This window comes from Salvelinus namaycush, chromosome 8 (genome assembly GCF_016432855.1).
Source record: "Salvelinus namaycush isolate Seneca chromosome 8, SaNama_1.0, whole genome shotgun sequence".
Lineage (NCBI taxonomy): Eukaryota > Metazoa > Chordata > Actinopteri > Salmoniformes > Salmonidae > Salvelinus > Salvelinus namaycush.
The window spans coordinates 50,149,944-50,167,863 of NC_052314.1; the positions used below are offsets into that span (position 1 = coordinate 50,149,944).

The window sequence follows — 17,920 nt, forward strand, 5'->3', positions numbered from 1 at the left end:
CAAGGATGATCAATGGAAACAGGATGCACCTGAGCACAATTTCAAATCTCATAGCAAAGGGTCTGAATACTTATATAAATAAGGTATTTCTGTTTTTATATTTAATACAATTGCAAAAAATCCTACAAACCTGTTTTCGCTTTGTCATTATGGGCTATTGTGTGTAGATTGCTGAGGATTTTTATTTATTTAATCCATTTTAGAATAAGTCTGTAACATAACAAAATGTGAAAAAAAATCACAGGGTCTGAATACTTTCCGAAGTCACTGTACACCATATTCAAACGAGACACTATAAACTGTACAGCTGCATAAATTACCATTACATGTGTGAATAAGTTTGTATAATCCCTGCATATAATAACATTGGTTCGATCACAAATCATAAATCTTATCATTATTGTTATGGCATCTGCATTGTTATGTAATTATGCAGCATCAGCCCCATTGGTTCAGCCAGGAGTTTGGCACATTTCTCAGCCGGAGGGATAGAATGCATATAGAACATCCTTTCAATCATTAGTGGAATATTAATCAGCAATAATGAGGGAGACTGGATTCTACAAGAAGAGAAGAAGCAGATATTGTAGATGGCTTGTTTCAATTCATTACTGGGAGGGTGAGAGAGAGAGCGAGAGAGAGATTCTGATTCTGTGCTTCAATAAAGCCCCAGTTTTAAGCCCGGCCCCTTTTGAATATGGAAATGTTTCAAACACTGAGAAAAATCGAGCGAGAGAGAGAGAGAGAGAGAGAGAGAGAGAGAGAGAGAGAGAGAGAGAGAGAGAGAGAGAGAGAGAGAGAGAGAGAGAGAGAGAGAGAGAGAGAGAGAGAGAGAGAGAGAGAGAGAGAGAGAGAGAGAGAGAGAGAGAGAGAGAGAGAGAGAGAGAGAGAGAGAGAGAGAGAGAGAGAGAAGAAGGTGGAGGGTAGAGGGAGAGAGAGTGAGTGAGTGAATGAACAAGCTCGAGAGAGAGAGAGAGAGAGAGAGAGAGAGAGAGAGAGAGAGAGAGAGAGAGAGAGAGAGGCCAGTCTGAATTGTGAGTGGCTTACGACACTCAGTGAACAGACGGTGCCTCTGCATGCTCTGCCAGTACACTAGTCTGCTGCAAGCGAGGGATCGAAGTGAAGAGTGCTCTGCCTCTCCTCTCCATCCCTGTCACACACCGCCTCTGCCTCCTCAGCCTCTCAGCCTCCACCAGCAAACTCCCTCCAGCCGACCAGGGAAAAACACCACTAACAACACAAGTGGATATGAACAGAACCCAAAAGACAGGAGGACGCAGAAGTCAAGGGGCTTCTCACAGGAGATAAGAGGGGATCTAAAAGAAGGATACTAAAAAGAAAGTAGAAAAAAACTAAGGGGGAAACAGAGAGAGAAAGAGAGAAGAGAGAGACCCTGGCATTACCCATCCTTATCCTTCCAATACATATTTTCTGAAGCACGCTGGTCGGTCACTAAAATAATAATGACAGAGTTGACTGGATTTAAGCCGTGCAGGTCAGCGATCGCTTCAAGTGACGGACGGTAATTTGTGTTGACAGATCTGCCCCCAGTCTTTATCGAGAGGGGGTAAGAAGAAAAAAAATAGAGAGAGAGTTTTGAGTTAGTCTTTTCCTCTCCTTTCTTGGTTGGCTTGCTTTTTCCTCTGTTCTCCTCTTCGGATCATCGCAGCAGTAGTGACTGCAGAGGAGCAGGAGGGAGAGAGCGAGCGAGAGAGAGAGCGAGGAGGCACGGCACTCATGCATGCAGCTGAGCAGGGAACTTACACTTCCTAACCAGCATCCACTTGGAATCCTTGGGTCTTTTCTGGCTTCTTTCACACGAGGAGAACTAAGACATTGTAAGCCTGCCAGGATCTGTTATTCTGGCTGAAAAGGACGAGAGGGGGGGGGGAAATTTGTACCACACTGGGGTCCTTTTTTAGATTCACACATAATTAGTGCGGGCACAAAGGAAGTCGCTGAATAGGGGATGTCCGTCTCTGGATAGGGGTGAGTAGGATTCCTTTCATACGTGATCGCTCGGTGAAGAAAGCATTTTTTACCCGCCTCTGCTCGCATCTTGCCCCCTGATATCTAACATGAGCAAAGTGACTTGCCCTTTATCCCTCTCCCCTGTTCTTTTCTTTTTTCCCCCCACACTGGATTCCTCTTCCTTTCTATAAGTAAATACCTTGGGGAGAAAAACACACACGCACAACACAATTCACTACAAGGAAAGGAATACAAAAAAAATACAAGAGCTGGTTTCCTGCCGGGGAGAGATTACAAATTACGATGTGAACCATGACAGAATAATACCGGAACGATTCCAATGGACATTTTCTCTGCGGATCTATCCGAGGATTTTCAGGCTGATGGATTTCCTTCTAATAGGCTTGTACCTAAAGTGGCCCCTGAGGAAGCCCCCTGGGTTGATACTGTTGCTTTGCTGCTCGCTGGGCATCATGCTCAAAATGGTCCCATCGGTGGAGGGCGTCTGCCCCCGTCTATGCCGCTGCGACAGCAAGCTGCTCTACTGCGAGGGGCTCAATCTCACCGACGTTCCACGCAACCTGAGCAGCGCACTGGGCCTGTCCATGCGCGAGAACAACCTGACGGAGCTGCGCGAGGGCCACTTCGCTGGCCTGTCGCAGCTCACCTGGCTCTACTTGGATCATAACAACATCGACGTGGTGGAGGAGGGCACCTTCGACAGGCTGCGCCGGGTCAAGGAGCTCGACCTGAGCACCAACCATATCGAGAGCCTGCCCAACGGCACCTTCAGGCCCCTCCCCAATCTGCGCATCCTAGACCTATCGTACAACAGGCTGCAGGCGCTGGAACCCGACCTGTTCCACGGCCTGAGGAAGCTAACCAATTTGCATTTGCGCTACAACGCCCTCAAGTTTATCCCAGTGAGGATCTTCCAGGACTGCCGGAGCATGCAGTTCCTGGACCTGGGCTACAACCAGCTTCAGAGCCTAGCGCGGAACTCCTTCGCCGGGCTCTTCAAGCTCACCGAGCTGCACCTGGAGCACAATGAGCTGGTCAAAGTCAACCTGGCCCACTTCCCCCGCCTCATCTCGCTGCGCACGCTCTACATGCGCAGCAACCGGGCCACCATTGTGGTCAGCACCCTGGACTGGACCTGGCCCTTCCTGGAGAAGATTGACCTGTCGGCCAATGAGATCGCATACATCGAGCCACACGTCTTTGAGAGCGTGCCCAACCTCAAGGCCCTCATGCTGGACGCCAACCGGCTGACGGCCGTAGAGCAGCGCATCCTGGATTCATGGTCATCCCTGGGCAGCATCACTTTGGCAGGCAATGAGTGGGAATGCAGCCGCAACGTGTGCGCCCTGGCCCAGTGGCTGAGCGCCTTCCGGGGCCAGCGGGACAGCCAGCTACTGTGTTCCAGCCCGGACGTGGCGCAGGGCGAGGACGTACTGGACGCCGTCTACGCCTTCCAGCTGTGCGAGGACGGCATCGACCAGGCCACCACGACCACGGGATGGTACCCCGGCTACACCACCAAGGACCAGGCCCGGGGAGGCCCCACGGCCAACCCCTACGATCCGCCAGCCGCCGAGGGCGGCGCAGTGGTCACCAATTCCTTCACCGTGACCGTGGCTAACCTCGACGACATAGACAGCACCATGCAGATCCACAAGGTGGTGACGGGCACCATGGCACTCATCTTCTCCTTCCTCATCGTGGTGCTGATGCTCTACGTGACCTGGAAGTGTTTCCCGGCGGGCGTGCGGCAGGTGCGCCAGTGCTTCAGCAGCCATCGGCGCAAGCAGAAGCAGAAGCAGAGCATGCAGCAGATGGCCACCATGTCCACGCCGGAGTACTACGTCGACTACAAGCCCAACCACATCGAGGGGGCCCTGGTCATCATCAACGAGTATGGCTCCTGCACCTGCCAGCAGCAGCCCTCCCGGGAGTGTGAGGTCTGACCCGACCCTTTGTGTGTGTGTGTGTGTGTGTGTGTGTGTGTGTGTGTGTGTGTGTGTGTGTGTGTGTGTGTGTGTGTGTGTGTGTATGGATATGTGTGTGTTTACGTGTGTTTGTGTGGATAATATGGACTACCACGGAGACCCTTTTTGGATATATGAGATATATTGGGTGGGTTGGGGTTGTATAAGTGAGGTTTGAACCAGGGATCCTGCTATGGACACTATTTACACTGTGTCACACTGTGCTGCTCGCCCCCCTACTGTGGAGGAGAAAGAGGGAGGACTGACTGAGACCGTGGATTAATTGCTGTGGATCTGAAGGGCCTCTATGGACACTATGGAGACCAGACTCTATTGTGCCTGTTGACTTGACACAGAATCACCAGAGATGGAATATTATGTTTGTAGGCACCAATGGTTTCATCTTCTTCGTCTTCTTCTTCTTCTTCTTCTTCTCTACACCAGGAGTGGATATTATTTCAGCTTTAAATGAGTCTTTCTTACTTCAGGATATTCTGCTATTGTCTAAAGACCAACTGGGGACATACTGGCCAGCCATAAACACAGCATTTTTATTGTGGTAATACGACGACGACGACAACAACAACAAAAAATACAACAATAATGCAAAGTTGGATTATTAAAAAAAAGATTAAAGATGGTCAATTCTGTGTAAAATATGTTTAAAAAAGCAAGAGTGGGAGAAAAAAAAAGATGCTAGAGATGCTATCCTATTTCTTTTGTAAACTACAACAACAACAAAAAAATACCATGTTTAAATAAATGAATTGCTATTCACAGTAAAGCCCTTGTGTTGTAAGGAACCTTTGGGAGAGGGGTGGATTATGAAAAGAGATGCAGTGCTCATGCTGGTGGTAGGAAGAGAGAGAGAGCATTTTGTCTGGCGTGCCTACTGCAGTATGTCTAGTTGGGGGAAAAGACAAGGGGCCAGAGGGGTAACCTAGCCGTACTTCATTTCAAATGTTAAACCCTCTCCAATAGGAATACCAGATCTTTTCTTGATCCCTCACTCCCTATTTGTGAGTGAGGGGGGCATTCAATGTGCTGGCTCGCTATAGATGTTGTGGTTGCTTCCCCCGAATCCCCCCCCCCCCCCCCCCCCCCCCCCCCGCCTTCCCACTTCCCCTCCCTCTCCTCTACCCTTTCCAGATTAAAATGGATCTGACACTTTCTAATCAGGTGGCGTATTTTCACATGATCAAATGTGTGTGTTGTCCAAAACGTCCACACGGACGACACAGGCAGAAGCAGAGCGAGAGAGAGAGAGATCATCAGGGTCCGAGAGATCTGTAAAGCGCTGCTTTTCCTCCATCACTGCTGCTTGGCTGTCATTGCTAGAGCTATGCCTTCCTTTCACCGCGTGGGACACATCGAAAGGAGGAAGAGAACGCCTAGCCCGACACTATTCGAATCAAAACCAATTCTAAAATATAGGAAAAAAATGTTCTAAAAATATTGAACAAATATTCTAAAATATCTTTCTTTAAAAGAGACATCGGTAACACATGACATGACACATGCCCGCGGCCGATGGATTTCCTGCCTATGTTTTGCGTGTAATGTTGAAACATTTGTTCTTTCAATACAAGGCTATTTTGGGGATATTTTTCTCTCTGTTTGTTCCTCATTGTGTGAGTGAGAGATGCGTTGACTGAGGGGTTTGGTTTCTAGCACCAGTCGACAATCGACATGTAGGTGCTGCTAGGGGGAGAGAAATGAGTGATAGCTGAGGAGAGGAGTGATTGCGGAGGCGGCAGAAAGAAGGTGTAGGCTGCTCTCTAGTGTCCTAACATCACCAGGAAAGGAAGGAAGGAGGGAGAGAGGGAAGGAAGGCGGGAAAGAGGGAGGGAGAAAAGACACTAGACTCTGAGCTTCTGCACAGTGTCACATTATGATTGCATGCATACGCGTGGTGTGTGTATGTTCAAGTGTGTGTGATTGTATGAGTTGGATTGTATATTGCTGTGTGTGTGACTGCAATCAGTAAATTGAGAGTAGTGTCTGAGGTGTAAGCCTGTGTGTGTGTGTGTGTGTGTGTGTGTGTGTGTGTGTGTGTGTGTGTGTGTGTGTGTGTGTGTGTGTGTGTGTGTGTGTGTGTGTGTGTGTGTGTGTGTGTGTGTGTGTGTGTGGAAGTAGTACACTGTGTTCCTAGGCAGAATGCAGCAGCAGCAGCAACATCAGGTCTCCATCATTCCACAATCGCAATCACTCAGCATCGGGACAAATAGGCTGTTATCATCATGGAGTTCAGCCATAGGGTGTGTGTGTGTGTGTGTGGACGTGAAGTCCCAACAAGAACAGTAAACTAACCATGCTATTTCTAGGGGGTGTAGGGTTAAGGTTAGAATTAGTGTTAGGATTAGAATTAGGGTTAGGTTTAGGAGCTAGTGTTTGGGTTCATGTTAGGTTTAGGGTTAATGTTAGGTTTTGGGGTTAAGGTTAGGGTTAGATTTCGGGTTAGGGAAAATAGGATTTTGAATGGGACTGAATTGTGTGTCCCCACAATGTTGGTTATGCAAGACTGAGTGTGTGTATGTCCTACTCCACATACATTTGTACAGTGGCAAAAATAGGCAGATCTATACAGTTGTTAGTGTGTGTGTGTGTGTGTGTAAATGGCTCAACTGAGTGTAGAGTATGTGTGTGATGGGGGTGTGTTGTTGGAGTGATGTTGCAGAGTTACAGTAGCGTGACACAAAAACCTAATAACATGCTGTATCTACCGGGAGGACAAATGATGATGTCTCTAACATGAAATCAAATAATCACTGCATTCCAACCACCTTCCTTGACGCAAACAGCAAACAGACAGACACATTCAAACTAACCAATGACATACAGTATGTAACACTGTCGATGTACCTTATGCATATTGTGATACCTTCACTTTAATATAAATGTATAGTTGCAAAGCTGGGATATTCTCAAACGCTAACTAGAAAGGTTCTCAGATTTTTTTCCATTCAGCCTTTTCTATAGGCTGTACAAGCCTCTACTGTTTAGCTAAAGGCTGAACTATAGCCTGTCTACAGATGTAGTATCTTCATTTGAGCCAGTGTGCTACAGCAAGAAAATAATCCTGCAGCAACAGGAAATGTGAATTATTACATTCAATTACATTTTTTAAACCTCAAATCCACTACAAGTTTTACATTTCCTGCATTGCAGGAAAGTTCTCCTGCAACGAGGTGATCAAATTAAGACACTACATCTGTAGGCCCCATGGGTGAATGGTTGCCGTTAAACATGATCATGTACACTCAACTCTTGTGTATATACAGTGCCATGCGTAAACTGTACAGTACCAACCTACATCTATGCTGATATCTACCATACGAGGCGTTTCACAGAGACCAGGAGAAAAACCAAAAAGGCAACAAGACGGGAGCAATAACTCAACTAAAATGTGCAGTCTTTTTTTTGAGTGTGGAGCCGCTCAAGAGAAAAACAACAACCGGCGACAACAGCAGCGGAATTTGCCATTTCAGATTCATGATCTACTTCGTATTCATGATATCTCCCGACCGGGCAGCCCACTTTGAAATCCAAAATGGCCGTGAATCATAACTAGGCATGACATCTGTATGCTAAGTAGGCTAGCCACCGACCGATACAGCCGAGCAGAGCAGGGCAAAGAGACACAGCATAGTGAGATGTGAGATGTGCAATATACTGACAGTCATTTGCTTATCATCTTATTCTCTTAAATTCGGTCTTATTCATTTTCTTGACTGATAGTCCCTCAAATCATGCAAACTGCTGGGCCTATATTTAGGCTGCGTTGTCCTGATTTATTTGTATAAATATTCGATGATGCCTTGACGCACAGGCTACTGTTGGCATCTCCATTTTGTGTCAGTCTTTCTAACACACAATGGGGGGACAGGAGGTAGGGAGGGACAGGGAAAGGGGTCTGCATATTTGAAAGAGTTGTCCTTAAGTCTCTCTCTCTCTCTTCCCCCTCTCTCTTCCCCCTCTCTCTCTCTCCCTCTCTCTCTCTCTCTCTCTCTCTCTCTCTCTCACACACACACACACTGTTTGGAGGAACCTGCAGGTGTTTGTTGATCGTCTCAGACAAAGGGGTCATCGCCCCCAACAGGGCTTATCACTCTCCTATGACCTCCCATTATTAACAACCTGATTGATGACACTGAGCAAAATCAATACTAACACAGGTGACTGGTTTACCAAATGGACTCGCTTCCCTGATGATCCTCTGATTACCGATTACATACTCTTTTGACATTTTTTTTTACATGTTCATGCTATGGCTATTGACTGTCTATGGGAGGGCGAGAAGGAAATAATAATGGTTTATTGATATGGCAGCTAATTAGCCATGGTGATGGAGGAGAAGAGACAGAAAGGTGCGGATTGGCCCGATTCCGCTCGCATCGTATCTGGGGTTGGGAGTGTTTCGGTGGGGGATAAAGTTTGATATTGGCTCTGTTTGAAATGGAAATCGTACGAAGAAGCGTGACAATGGTTTCTGTACGTCGGAGAGCACAGCTGTGTTGAAAAGCAGAGGAGAGGGGTATGGAGGGATGTGTGGTGATTGGGTAATGCACTTGTTTAACAGGTTTTGAAACTCCTGTCTCCAAGCTATGTGTGTGTGTGTGTGTGTGTGTGTGTGTGTGTGTGTGTGTGTGTGTGTGTGTGTGTGTGTGTGTGTGTGTGTGTGTGTGTGTGTGTGTGTGTGTGTGCGTGTGCGTGTGTGTGTGCGCGTGTGTGCATGTGTGTGACAGACTGCAGGATGTTACTATGTGTGAACAGGAATGACACGGGCCAACTCTAAAGGCTCCCCCACACCTCTCAGAGCAGACAGAGACCCAGCAGAGCTCAACACACAGCACAGCTAACAGCTAGCGTAGATCACGTTAAACACAGCACAGCTAACAGCTAGCGTAGATCACGTTAAACACAGCACAGCTAACAGCTAGCGTAGATCACGTTAAACACAGCACAGCTAACAGCTAGCGTAGATCACTTTAAACACAGCACAGCTAACCGCTAGCGTAGATCAAGTTAAACATGGCACAGCTAACATAGAATAAGTTAAACAAAGCACAACTAACAGCTAGCGTAGATCACGTTAAGCACAGCACAGCTAACAGCTAGCGTAGATCACGTTAAACACAGCACAGCTAACAGCTACCGTTTATCACGTTAAACACAGCACAGGTAACAGCTAGCATAGATCACATTAAACACAGCACAGCTAACAGCTACCGTATATCATGTTAAACACAGCACAGCTAACAGCTAGCATAGATCATGTTAAAAACAGCACAGCTAACAGCTAGCGTAGATCACGTTAAACACAGCACAGCTAACAGCTAGCGTAAAACACAGCACATCACAGCTAACAGCTAGCGTAGATCACGTTAAACACAGCTAACAGCTAGCGTAGATCACGATAAACACAACACAGCTAACAGCTAGCGTAGATCACGTTAAACACAGTGTGGTGGCTGTCCCATCCGGCTAACACAGACCCATACATCACATGACATATATGGATAACACTTATAACACACACACACAACAATACCTTAAACGACAGGGTCACGTAAATGTCATAGACAATACATCTGGCTAACACATACTAACGTGGGGCATGGCGCTTGCAACACCAGGGTTGTGGGTTCGAATCCCACAGGGGACCAGTATGAAAAATGGATCCACTCACTACTGGATAGTCGCTCTGGAGAAGAGCGTCTGCCAAATGACTAAAATGTAAAAACTGCAACACCTTAAACGACATGGTCATGAAAATGTCATAGACAACCCACGAATCAAATCAAACTGTATTTGTCACATGTGCCGAATACAACAAGTGTAGACTTTACTGTGAAAGGTTTACTCACAAGCCCTTAACCAACAGTGCAGTTGAAGAAGAAAATATTTACCAAGTAGGCTATAATAAAAAGTAACACAATAACAATAACGAGGCTATATACAGGGGGCACCGGTACCGAGTCAGTGTGCAGGGGTACAGGCTAGTTGAGGTCATCTGTACATGTAGGTGGGCTCGAAGTGACTATGCATAGGTAACAAACAAACAGCGAGTAGCAGCAGTGGTCAACGTAAATTGTCCGGTGGCAATTTTTATGAATTGTTCAGCAGTCTAATGTCTTGGGGGTAGAAGCTGTTGAGGAGCCTTTTGGTCCTAGACTTCGCGCTCCGGTACCGCTTGCCGTGTGGTAGCAGAGAAAACCGTATATAACTAGTGTGGCTGGACACCTTGAACGACAGTGTTAATGTAAACGTCATAGACAACCCATCTAACTAACACAGCGCAACACCTTGAACGACAGGGTCATTCATACAGTTCAGGGGCAATAGCTATCTGGTAACACAAACCCCAACCAACAGGGTCACATCATAGGCCTTGTGTGGCTCATTGTGTACATTGTGTCTTACTTCTTGTGTAACTTCTGCTGTGTTTTAATGGGTGATTCTGCTGTAAAGCAAATTTCCCCCTGAGAGATAATAGATGTTCCACTACTATAACTACTGTAGTAGGAACGATACACAGGAGTGTAATAACGGTCAGGGGGGTGTCATAAATGTTGGCCCCAAACCATAGAAATATAATGCTCCTATGGAGACACTGAAAATGGGCATATGTCCACACACTATGGTATAATTGACCTAAATGGGAGTCCCCACTCTACTCATTTTAATTCTATGGTCCAAATACCGCTGACACAATGATGTGTGACTACTCAGTCAGGTCAGCAGCGGTCTTCTGTATTGTTGACATTACATACAATCGTCACTGACTGTGCTGTAAAGGTGAGTGGTTTTGTGGCATTTAGAGACTTGGTCTGCTCTAAGCCAATCACCATTCCTCCAGGAAATGGTTTACGTCATGTGATTAGGTTGGGGTAGTGGTTAGGGGAAGTGTGTGTGTGCGCGTGTCTGTCTGTGCATCCGTGTGTGTGTGTCAAGTCCACAGAAATAATGCTTAACGAATGAATGAACTTAACTTTCTTTTGTTTCATTGGGGCCCTGCCGTGCATAATAAACGCCTCATACCTACTCATAATAGGATAGGTGGCAAAATCACCAAGTGGCGGCGGGTTACAGCGGTGTGTGGTGGGGCCGCTGATGAGTTACGATGACAACAGCGTGTGGGCCAGGCGCTGAGTCCATATTGAATTTTAAATGGTTTATCAGGATCAATTTTGGAATGATTATCATTGATTCTCACAGTGTTCTCATATACTTCTCGTTGTCTTTCTCGTTACCATCAAGAACAAATAGAATGTAACTTGACACTATTTCACCCTTTGGGAAAAATGAAGTTATTCTATTCCATTGTATTCTATTCCATTCCATTCTATTCTCCAGCCACTAACTAACGTTGTACAGATGTAGGATCTTAACTTGAGCCAGTTTGCTGCAACAGGAAAATAATCCTGCAGCAACGGGAAATGGGAATTATCATGTGGATTATAATGAATGGCCATTCTTTGTAGGGGTTGATACATTTTTCATTAGGGCAAATCAAGTCTGACATTATTTTATTATATATATATATATTTTTTTTAATTTTATCCCCTTTTCTCCCCAATTTTTCGTGGTATCCAATCGCTAGTAATTACTATCTTGTCTCATCGCTACAACTCCCGTACGGGCTCGGGAGAGACGAATTCGAAAGCCACGCGTCCTCCGAAGCACAACCCAACCAAGCCGCACTGCTTCTTAACACAGTGCGCCTCCAACCCGGAAGCCAGCCGCACCAATGTGTCGGAGGAAACACCGTGCACCTGGCCCCCTTGGTTAGCGCGCACTGCCCCCGGCCCGCCACAGGAGTCGCTGGAGCGCGATGAGACAAGGATATCCCTACCGGCCAAACCCTCCCTAACCCGGACGACGCTAGGCCAATTGTGCGTCACCCCACGGACCTCCCGGTCGCGGCCGGCTGCGACAGAGCCTGGGCGCGAACCCAGAGACTCTGGTGGCGCAGCTAGCACTGCGATGCAGTGCCCTAGACCACTGCGCCACCCGGGAGGCCTAGTCTGACATTATTAAGTGGAAATTCCAAACTTTAGAGGCCTTTTTAAACCTTGAACACACTATAAGTTTGTCTGTCTACACTACAAGGGGCGGTTGAGTGAGTGTAGGCTAGCTACGACATGAAGGCGGCACTGCTCTGTTTTCATCATTTAGACTGATTTAGACAGTGGGGGAGAGCCAGAAAGGCAACGTGTGTGTGTGTGTGTGTGTGTGTGTGTGTGTGTGTGTGTGTGTGTGTGTGTGTGTGTGTGTGTGTGTGTGTGTGTGTGTGTGTGTGTGACAACATAACCACTACACTACACTTCGTGTGGACACTGTGTGTATGCTATTGTTAACATCCGGTGGTGCATAAAACATGATGATAGAATAGCTGGGTCAGAGCCAGTGAGCTAAAACATGGCAACAGCTGGGCCTGCATCTGTGGGGGTCTACAGTCCACAGAGTCACTTATAAACTGGGATTACAATACATACTGTATTATCAGATATGGAGCAGAGAGCTATTATGACAAGTGTTTTGGTCATAGAGAGAGATGTTATCTCTAAGGTTCGGCTGGAGTAATATAAGCTTTATACGGGGTTGCCCGGAAGCTTCATGTTGGATCCATACTCCACACAGATGGACATGGATATGATTGAGTGAGGTTAAGCCCAGTTCAAATCCTGTTGTTTTTGATGTGAGTTGTTTTCAGATATCCATACCCTGGACAGAGGAAAACAACAAGTTCCTTCTGTCATGTCGGGCATTGACGTTGAATTCAGACAGCTTATTTGTTTTAATCCATTTTTTTTTCAACACAGTGTTAAATGTGCCGACACGGTAATTGTGGTAAACATGTATTTGTTAAGGGTTTAGCTTCACTTCAGTGTCTTGTCCATGGTGAATATTTTAAGATGAAGGCTACTGGTGGAAGTGGTAAATTAGGCCCCCAAAGACACAAAGCCGCATGCTAGCGTGGTAAAAGCCATCTGTAACAGGATATATTGTATACGCCCACACGGGATGAGATTGATCGATAATGATCATGTGTAGTATACAGTACACACATAGGAAGGCACGCAGGTACTCACGCAGGCAGGTAGGCAGGCACGCACACAGACGCACAAGCACACACACTGCTTTTTGCTGGACATAAAACACTGTAAAAACACCAGCAAATCAGCTCCAGAGTGATTTTACAGTGTTCCCACGCATAATAGAGAGATACTGTATGTGCCATCGAATACAAATGTGAGCATGGTTTGAAATGATTATGTTTTAGTCAAATATGTATCTGTTTGGGCTTCTCGCGGTCAACTTGCAGTCTCCAAATTATTTGTAATTATATTCCGGCCGCCTGACCATCTGCTCAACAAAGAAAATCCGCTGGCGGCTGGATCTAGTCAATGATCCCTGTAGTACTGCGTGCACACGACTGCCGTCGGCCCAAAACCACATAAAAACCACAAGAAATGCCATCTGTGGCTTATTTAAGCAAATCCAGTCAATCCAGGGGGTCAAATCTAGTCAACCATGGCAGACCAGTCACGGCCCCTCGACCCCCCCCCCACGACATCACACTTGAGCCCTTAGACCAACAGTCTCCGAAAGCCTGTTGGGTACTTGGACGTGTTTACCGACGATCTGCACAACAAGCAACAAAGGGCTGAGTCGGTGCCAACACCACCAGCGCGTGACAATCAGTGACCCACGAAACTGTGACGAAGGACGATGGGGACTCGGGGTGGTGCGGGGCCGCCGTGACTAAGGGAGCCCGTCCAAGTTTTGTTTCGAGTGTCTTCCCTACCCTCCTCCGAGCTAAAAGTATGATCGTAGCACAAAACACCATATCACAACAGTCCATCATAGATACCGTATCAATGAACGAAGCCTGGGTTCTTTTGACAATATACTGTATGTCCATGCCTGAATGGTAAGGAGTGGAAAGTGTGCAGGTTGAGAATGGCAAAGGTTAAATTAAAACGAGAGTGCATTTTCATCATGGTTTTAGGCACAAGTGGTGCCGTCGCATCCGTAAATACTAAACAACTGCAACACATACCGTGAAACCAAGGATTGTCACCTTAGATGCAAATATATCACCAACATATGCAAAAAAAAATGGAAAGCTATTGTCGGATAGTGAACACGGTTACTGTAAACATGACCAATAAGACCATTCTATAGCTAAACCTACATAGAAAAACCACACACTCCATAAAGGGCAACACACGCCTGCAGCGGACGGCAAAAGTATCCATTTGCTTCAGAGGCTGCGTTGAAAAAGCGCTTCCATAGATGGACAGAACTGGAGGTAAGTGAAGCTATAGCATTTTGGATATGAAGGAGAACCTTTGGGCAGTAATCAACGCATCTAGTTAACGGCTATAAGCTGATAAAGTCTCTTAATACTCTTTGGATACAGAGTGAAGTACACCACAACAGTTTAAGGCGAACGCTAAAACAGACCGCATTTATCATTCGCCCATTTGTTATTCACTCGATGTCACGGTAAACAAATTATAATTCCTCTCCCTCTCCCTCACATACACACTCTCTCTCCCTCTCTCTTTCTCCCTCTCCCTCTCTCTCTTCACTATCCCTTTCACTCTCCTTTCCTTCGGGAGGGGCCGATTGGCATCTCTAGCCAATGAGATTGCCCCCCCCCCCCCTTTCTACCACTGTCAGATAGGTTAAGGGATGATGTCGGTGCTTTACGGGAGCTTTATGGAAGCAACGTGGATTCCATTGTGTAAATGGTCTCTCATATTGTTCAATGCGTAATATGATCACATTTGGATGGGCTTCAGACTTAACACAAAAGAGTGGACTTACCTGTTATACAAATTGCATCAGAGAGTGAACCAGATGGGGCCACAGCAAAGGGACATGGGAAAAAAAGGGAAAGAGAGAATAGATCAACCGGTTAGAATATAGCCTGTGTTTTTATCTCGTGCTTTATAATGGATCAGAACAGTGTAGAGGGCTTTGAGCGGACCATGTAAAACCATCCCTCTAACAGTCTGTCGGGCCTGTTGGGTGTCTCTGTCCAGGCCTTCATAGGATCATAGGATCGTTTCACGGACAGCAGAGAGAGCAGCCAGAGAGCCCCACGGACAACCGCTCTGAGATCAGATGAGACCGCCTGGCATGTGCGTGTGTGTGTGTGCATATGTGTGTGTGTGTGTGTAGCGACTTGAGAAGAGACACTAGAGCAGAGACAGAGACGATGGCCTCGGGAGCTGTGTTGGGTTAAGCAGATGGTGCGCTTCGTGCCTAACCTCTGACAGCCACACAGAGAAATTAAATGAATTTGAGATTGGATGTTAGAAGTGGGTGGAAAACAGTCAGGGGGACTAAAAATGTCCGACAAGGAAGATTTCAATTGCTGCTGTCGTCGGCACCACGGTTAAGATATTGCATAGAGATGAATAATGTGAACCCAAACTATATATAAGATTTAGGCCTATAACACGAGTCCTTTTTCAAAATGGCTGCTCTAGGGAAGGCGCGACGGCTCAAACGAGTCTGTTTTTAGAGTGGCATAGAAGTCAGGGGTCTAATACGATGAAAGAAGCTTATCGTCGTTGTTGTTGTTCAACTTCAACTCAAATTCAAAAGGGCAGCACTCCCAAAAAGCATCAAAGAGATACAGAGCGAGACACACACACACAGATCGACTGCATGGTTTGGGTTGAATTGAAGTTGGTTTTCTCTCCTCCCCCCCACCCCCCGAAAGGCCTATATAGTTGAGGCTACTGAAGCTGCGGTTGACAAGCGAGATCGAGTGTTGGGCCAGTTTGTGTCCTCTGCAAGTCTCCTGATTACATTCATTGGGGCTCCGTGAGAGATTTATGAATACAACTCAGCCAGCAGCCAGTCCCATCCAGAGTCCTGAATAATGGCAGCCTGCAAGATCGCTTTTTCAATTTCTTCCCTTTCCCTTCCCGCCACAAAAGGGGGGGATGAATATTGCTTCATATTGGAGGGGACTTGGTGCTGCACACAATCCAAAACAATCCACAGATATCACCAAGGTCTTCACCCCCCCCCCCCCCCCCCCCCCCACCGCCTGACATCAAAATATGCTGTGAATTCTGTCACCAACCCCACAGCTTTAAATGGGGGAGACCTTGGTGATATCTGTGGATTGTTTTTGATTGTGTGCGTCTCCGGCCCAGCCGAGAACACCACGCGGGCCGATAAAGAGGGGATGGAGAAAAAAGAGTGACGTGAGGAGTGAGATAACTAGAGAGTGCTGAGCGAGACAGAGTCTCTAGCTACCACTGTAATCCGACCACTGTACTATGTACCAAGTCTACGTTGTAAATTCTCCCCAATCAATACAGTCTTTTGGGTTTGAGGACTTCCAGTCCTTCACAGTGACATGTTTTTGTTTTGAAAAGCAGGCGAGGCCAGCACCTCCACATTAACCACAACTCACTTCTGCAAGAGGCTTATCTTACCCTTCTACTCTGACAGCTGAGAAGCAATCTAAGAATGCGTCCTAAATGGCACCCTATTCCTTATATGGCGCCCTGCCATCAAAAGTAGTGCACTAAATTGGGAATAGGGTGCCATTTGGGACGGAGACCAGGTTGTATTATTGGCTGTGGTGGTATAAATGGGAGGCAGGCCGGGGTAGTCCAGAAACAAGGGAGATAAAGAGAAAGTGAGAAAGAACGGGAGAGAGGAAAAGCACACATGGTTGCTTAACAACCCCTTGCTGACATTTAGAAAAGCCACAGCCCGGGCACTCAAAGATGACAAATGCGTTGTGAGAGCACACACACACCCCCAGTAGTTTGTCATGTGATCTCACAGTCGTCCAGTACAGAAAGACTGCTAGTGAAGTGGCCCAAAGGCAACACTCTCTTTTATGTTTTTTTTAACAATGGCCACCAAAGGCCACGCAAAAGGCCCCTATCCTGTTTGATTGTTTGTAGTTTATTTTCACCATTGACTTCCTGGTCAAAATACTGCCATTCCATATCGAAGGTTCTGTGCTTGTGGTCAATACCAGTAGTAGTATTGATTGCATTTGAATCGATACAGGGTTATGCAGTCTTTGTGCTGTGTGTATGATATCCAAGGTTTGGGAATAGAGATCCGTTTAGACGGATAGGGGCCTTGTATGTTTAACAATTTCCAACAATCATAATCCATGAAAGTGTCAAGTTCATTCAATCACTTTCATAATCAAAATGGTGGCCGAGGGACTTAGCGAGAGAGAGAGAGACACAAAAGAGGGCTGCAGAAGGCATCGGGTCAGGTGGAATGAAAATAAAAAAAACAACACATTAAAATGGAGCAGCCTGAGCAAGCTTCCTCTGAAGCCTCAAACCCTCCAATCCCCCAAAAGGCATTTGCTGCGCTCTGCGCCAAGGACATGCAGCGTAAGGTCATGATCAAACACGGGTGGCATACTGAATATGGCTATCCTCCCAGAGGGGACTTTTCCAGGATCCGGCACATTGTCTGTCTCCCCCTCTCTCCCTGCTTATGGTTTGTATCGCTCCAGGTACGTTATCCTAACATTTCCCCGGCCGATCGTCTTTGGTCCCGACGGATGCACAACCCTATACAACCCCCAAGACCCTCTTCATCCAGGCTTGAAGATGCAAGCATACATTGCCTTGGGAAAGTATTCAGACCCCTTGACTTTTTCCACATCTTTTTATGTTACAGCCTTATTCTAAAATAGATTAAATATTGTTTTATCTCAGCAATCTACACACAATACCCCATCATGACAAAGTGAAAACAGGTTGAGAAATGTTTGCTAATTTCTTAAAAATAAAAAACAGAAATACCTTATTTACATAAGTATTTCGATCCTTTGCTATGAGATTCGAAATTGAGCTCAGGTGCATCCTGTTTCCATTGATCATCCTTGAGATGTTTCTACAACTTGATTGGAGTCCACCTGTGGTAAATTCAACTGATTGGACATGATT

At 46.4% G+C, this 17,920-nt stretch overlaps 2 protein-coding genes across 7 annotated transcripts in view; one reads left to right on the plus strand and one right to left on the minus strand.

The window, feature by feature from the left end:
- The window catches only part of LOC120052780 (catenin alpha-2-like), a 654,154-nt gene that overhangs the window by 203,256 nt on the left and 432,978 nt on the right, over positions 1–17,920 (minus strand). The window lies entirely within an intron of this gene.
- Positions 2,355–3,938, plus strand: lrrtm1 (leucine rich repeat transmembrane neuronal 1). Its single transcript, XM_038999901.1, has one exon. The coding sequence runs from the start codon at positions 2,355–2,357 to the stop codon at positions 3,936–3,938; it is 1,584 nt and encodes a 527-aa protein (XP_038855829.1).

Excerpts from the sequence above, each read along its gene's own strand:
- lrrtm1 (XM_038999901.1), top strand. The coding sequence starts at position 2,355 with ATGGATTTCCTTCTAATAGGCTTGTACCTAAAGTGGCCCCTGAGGAAG.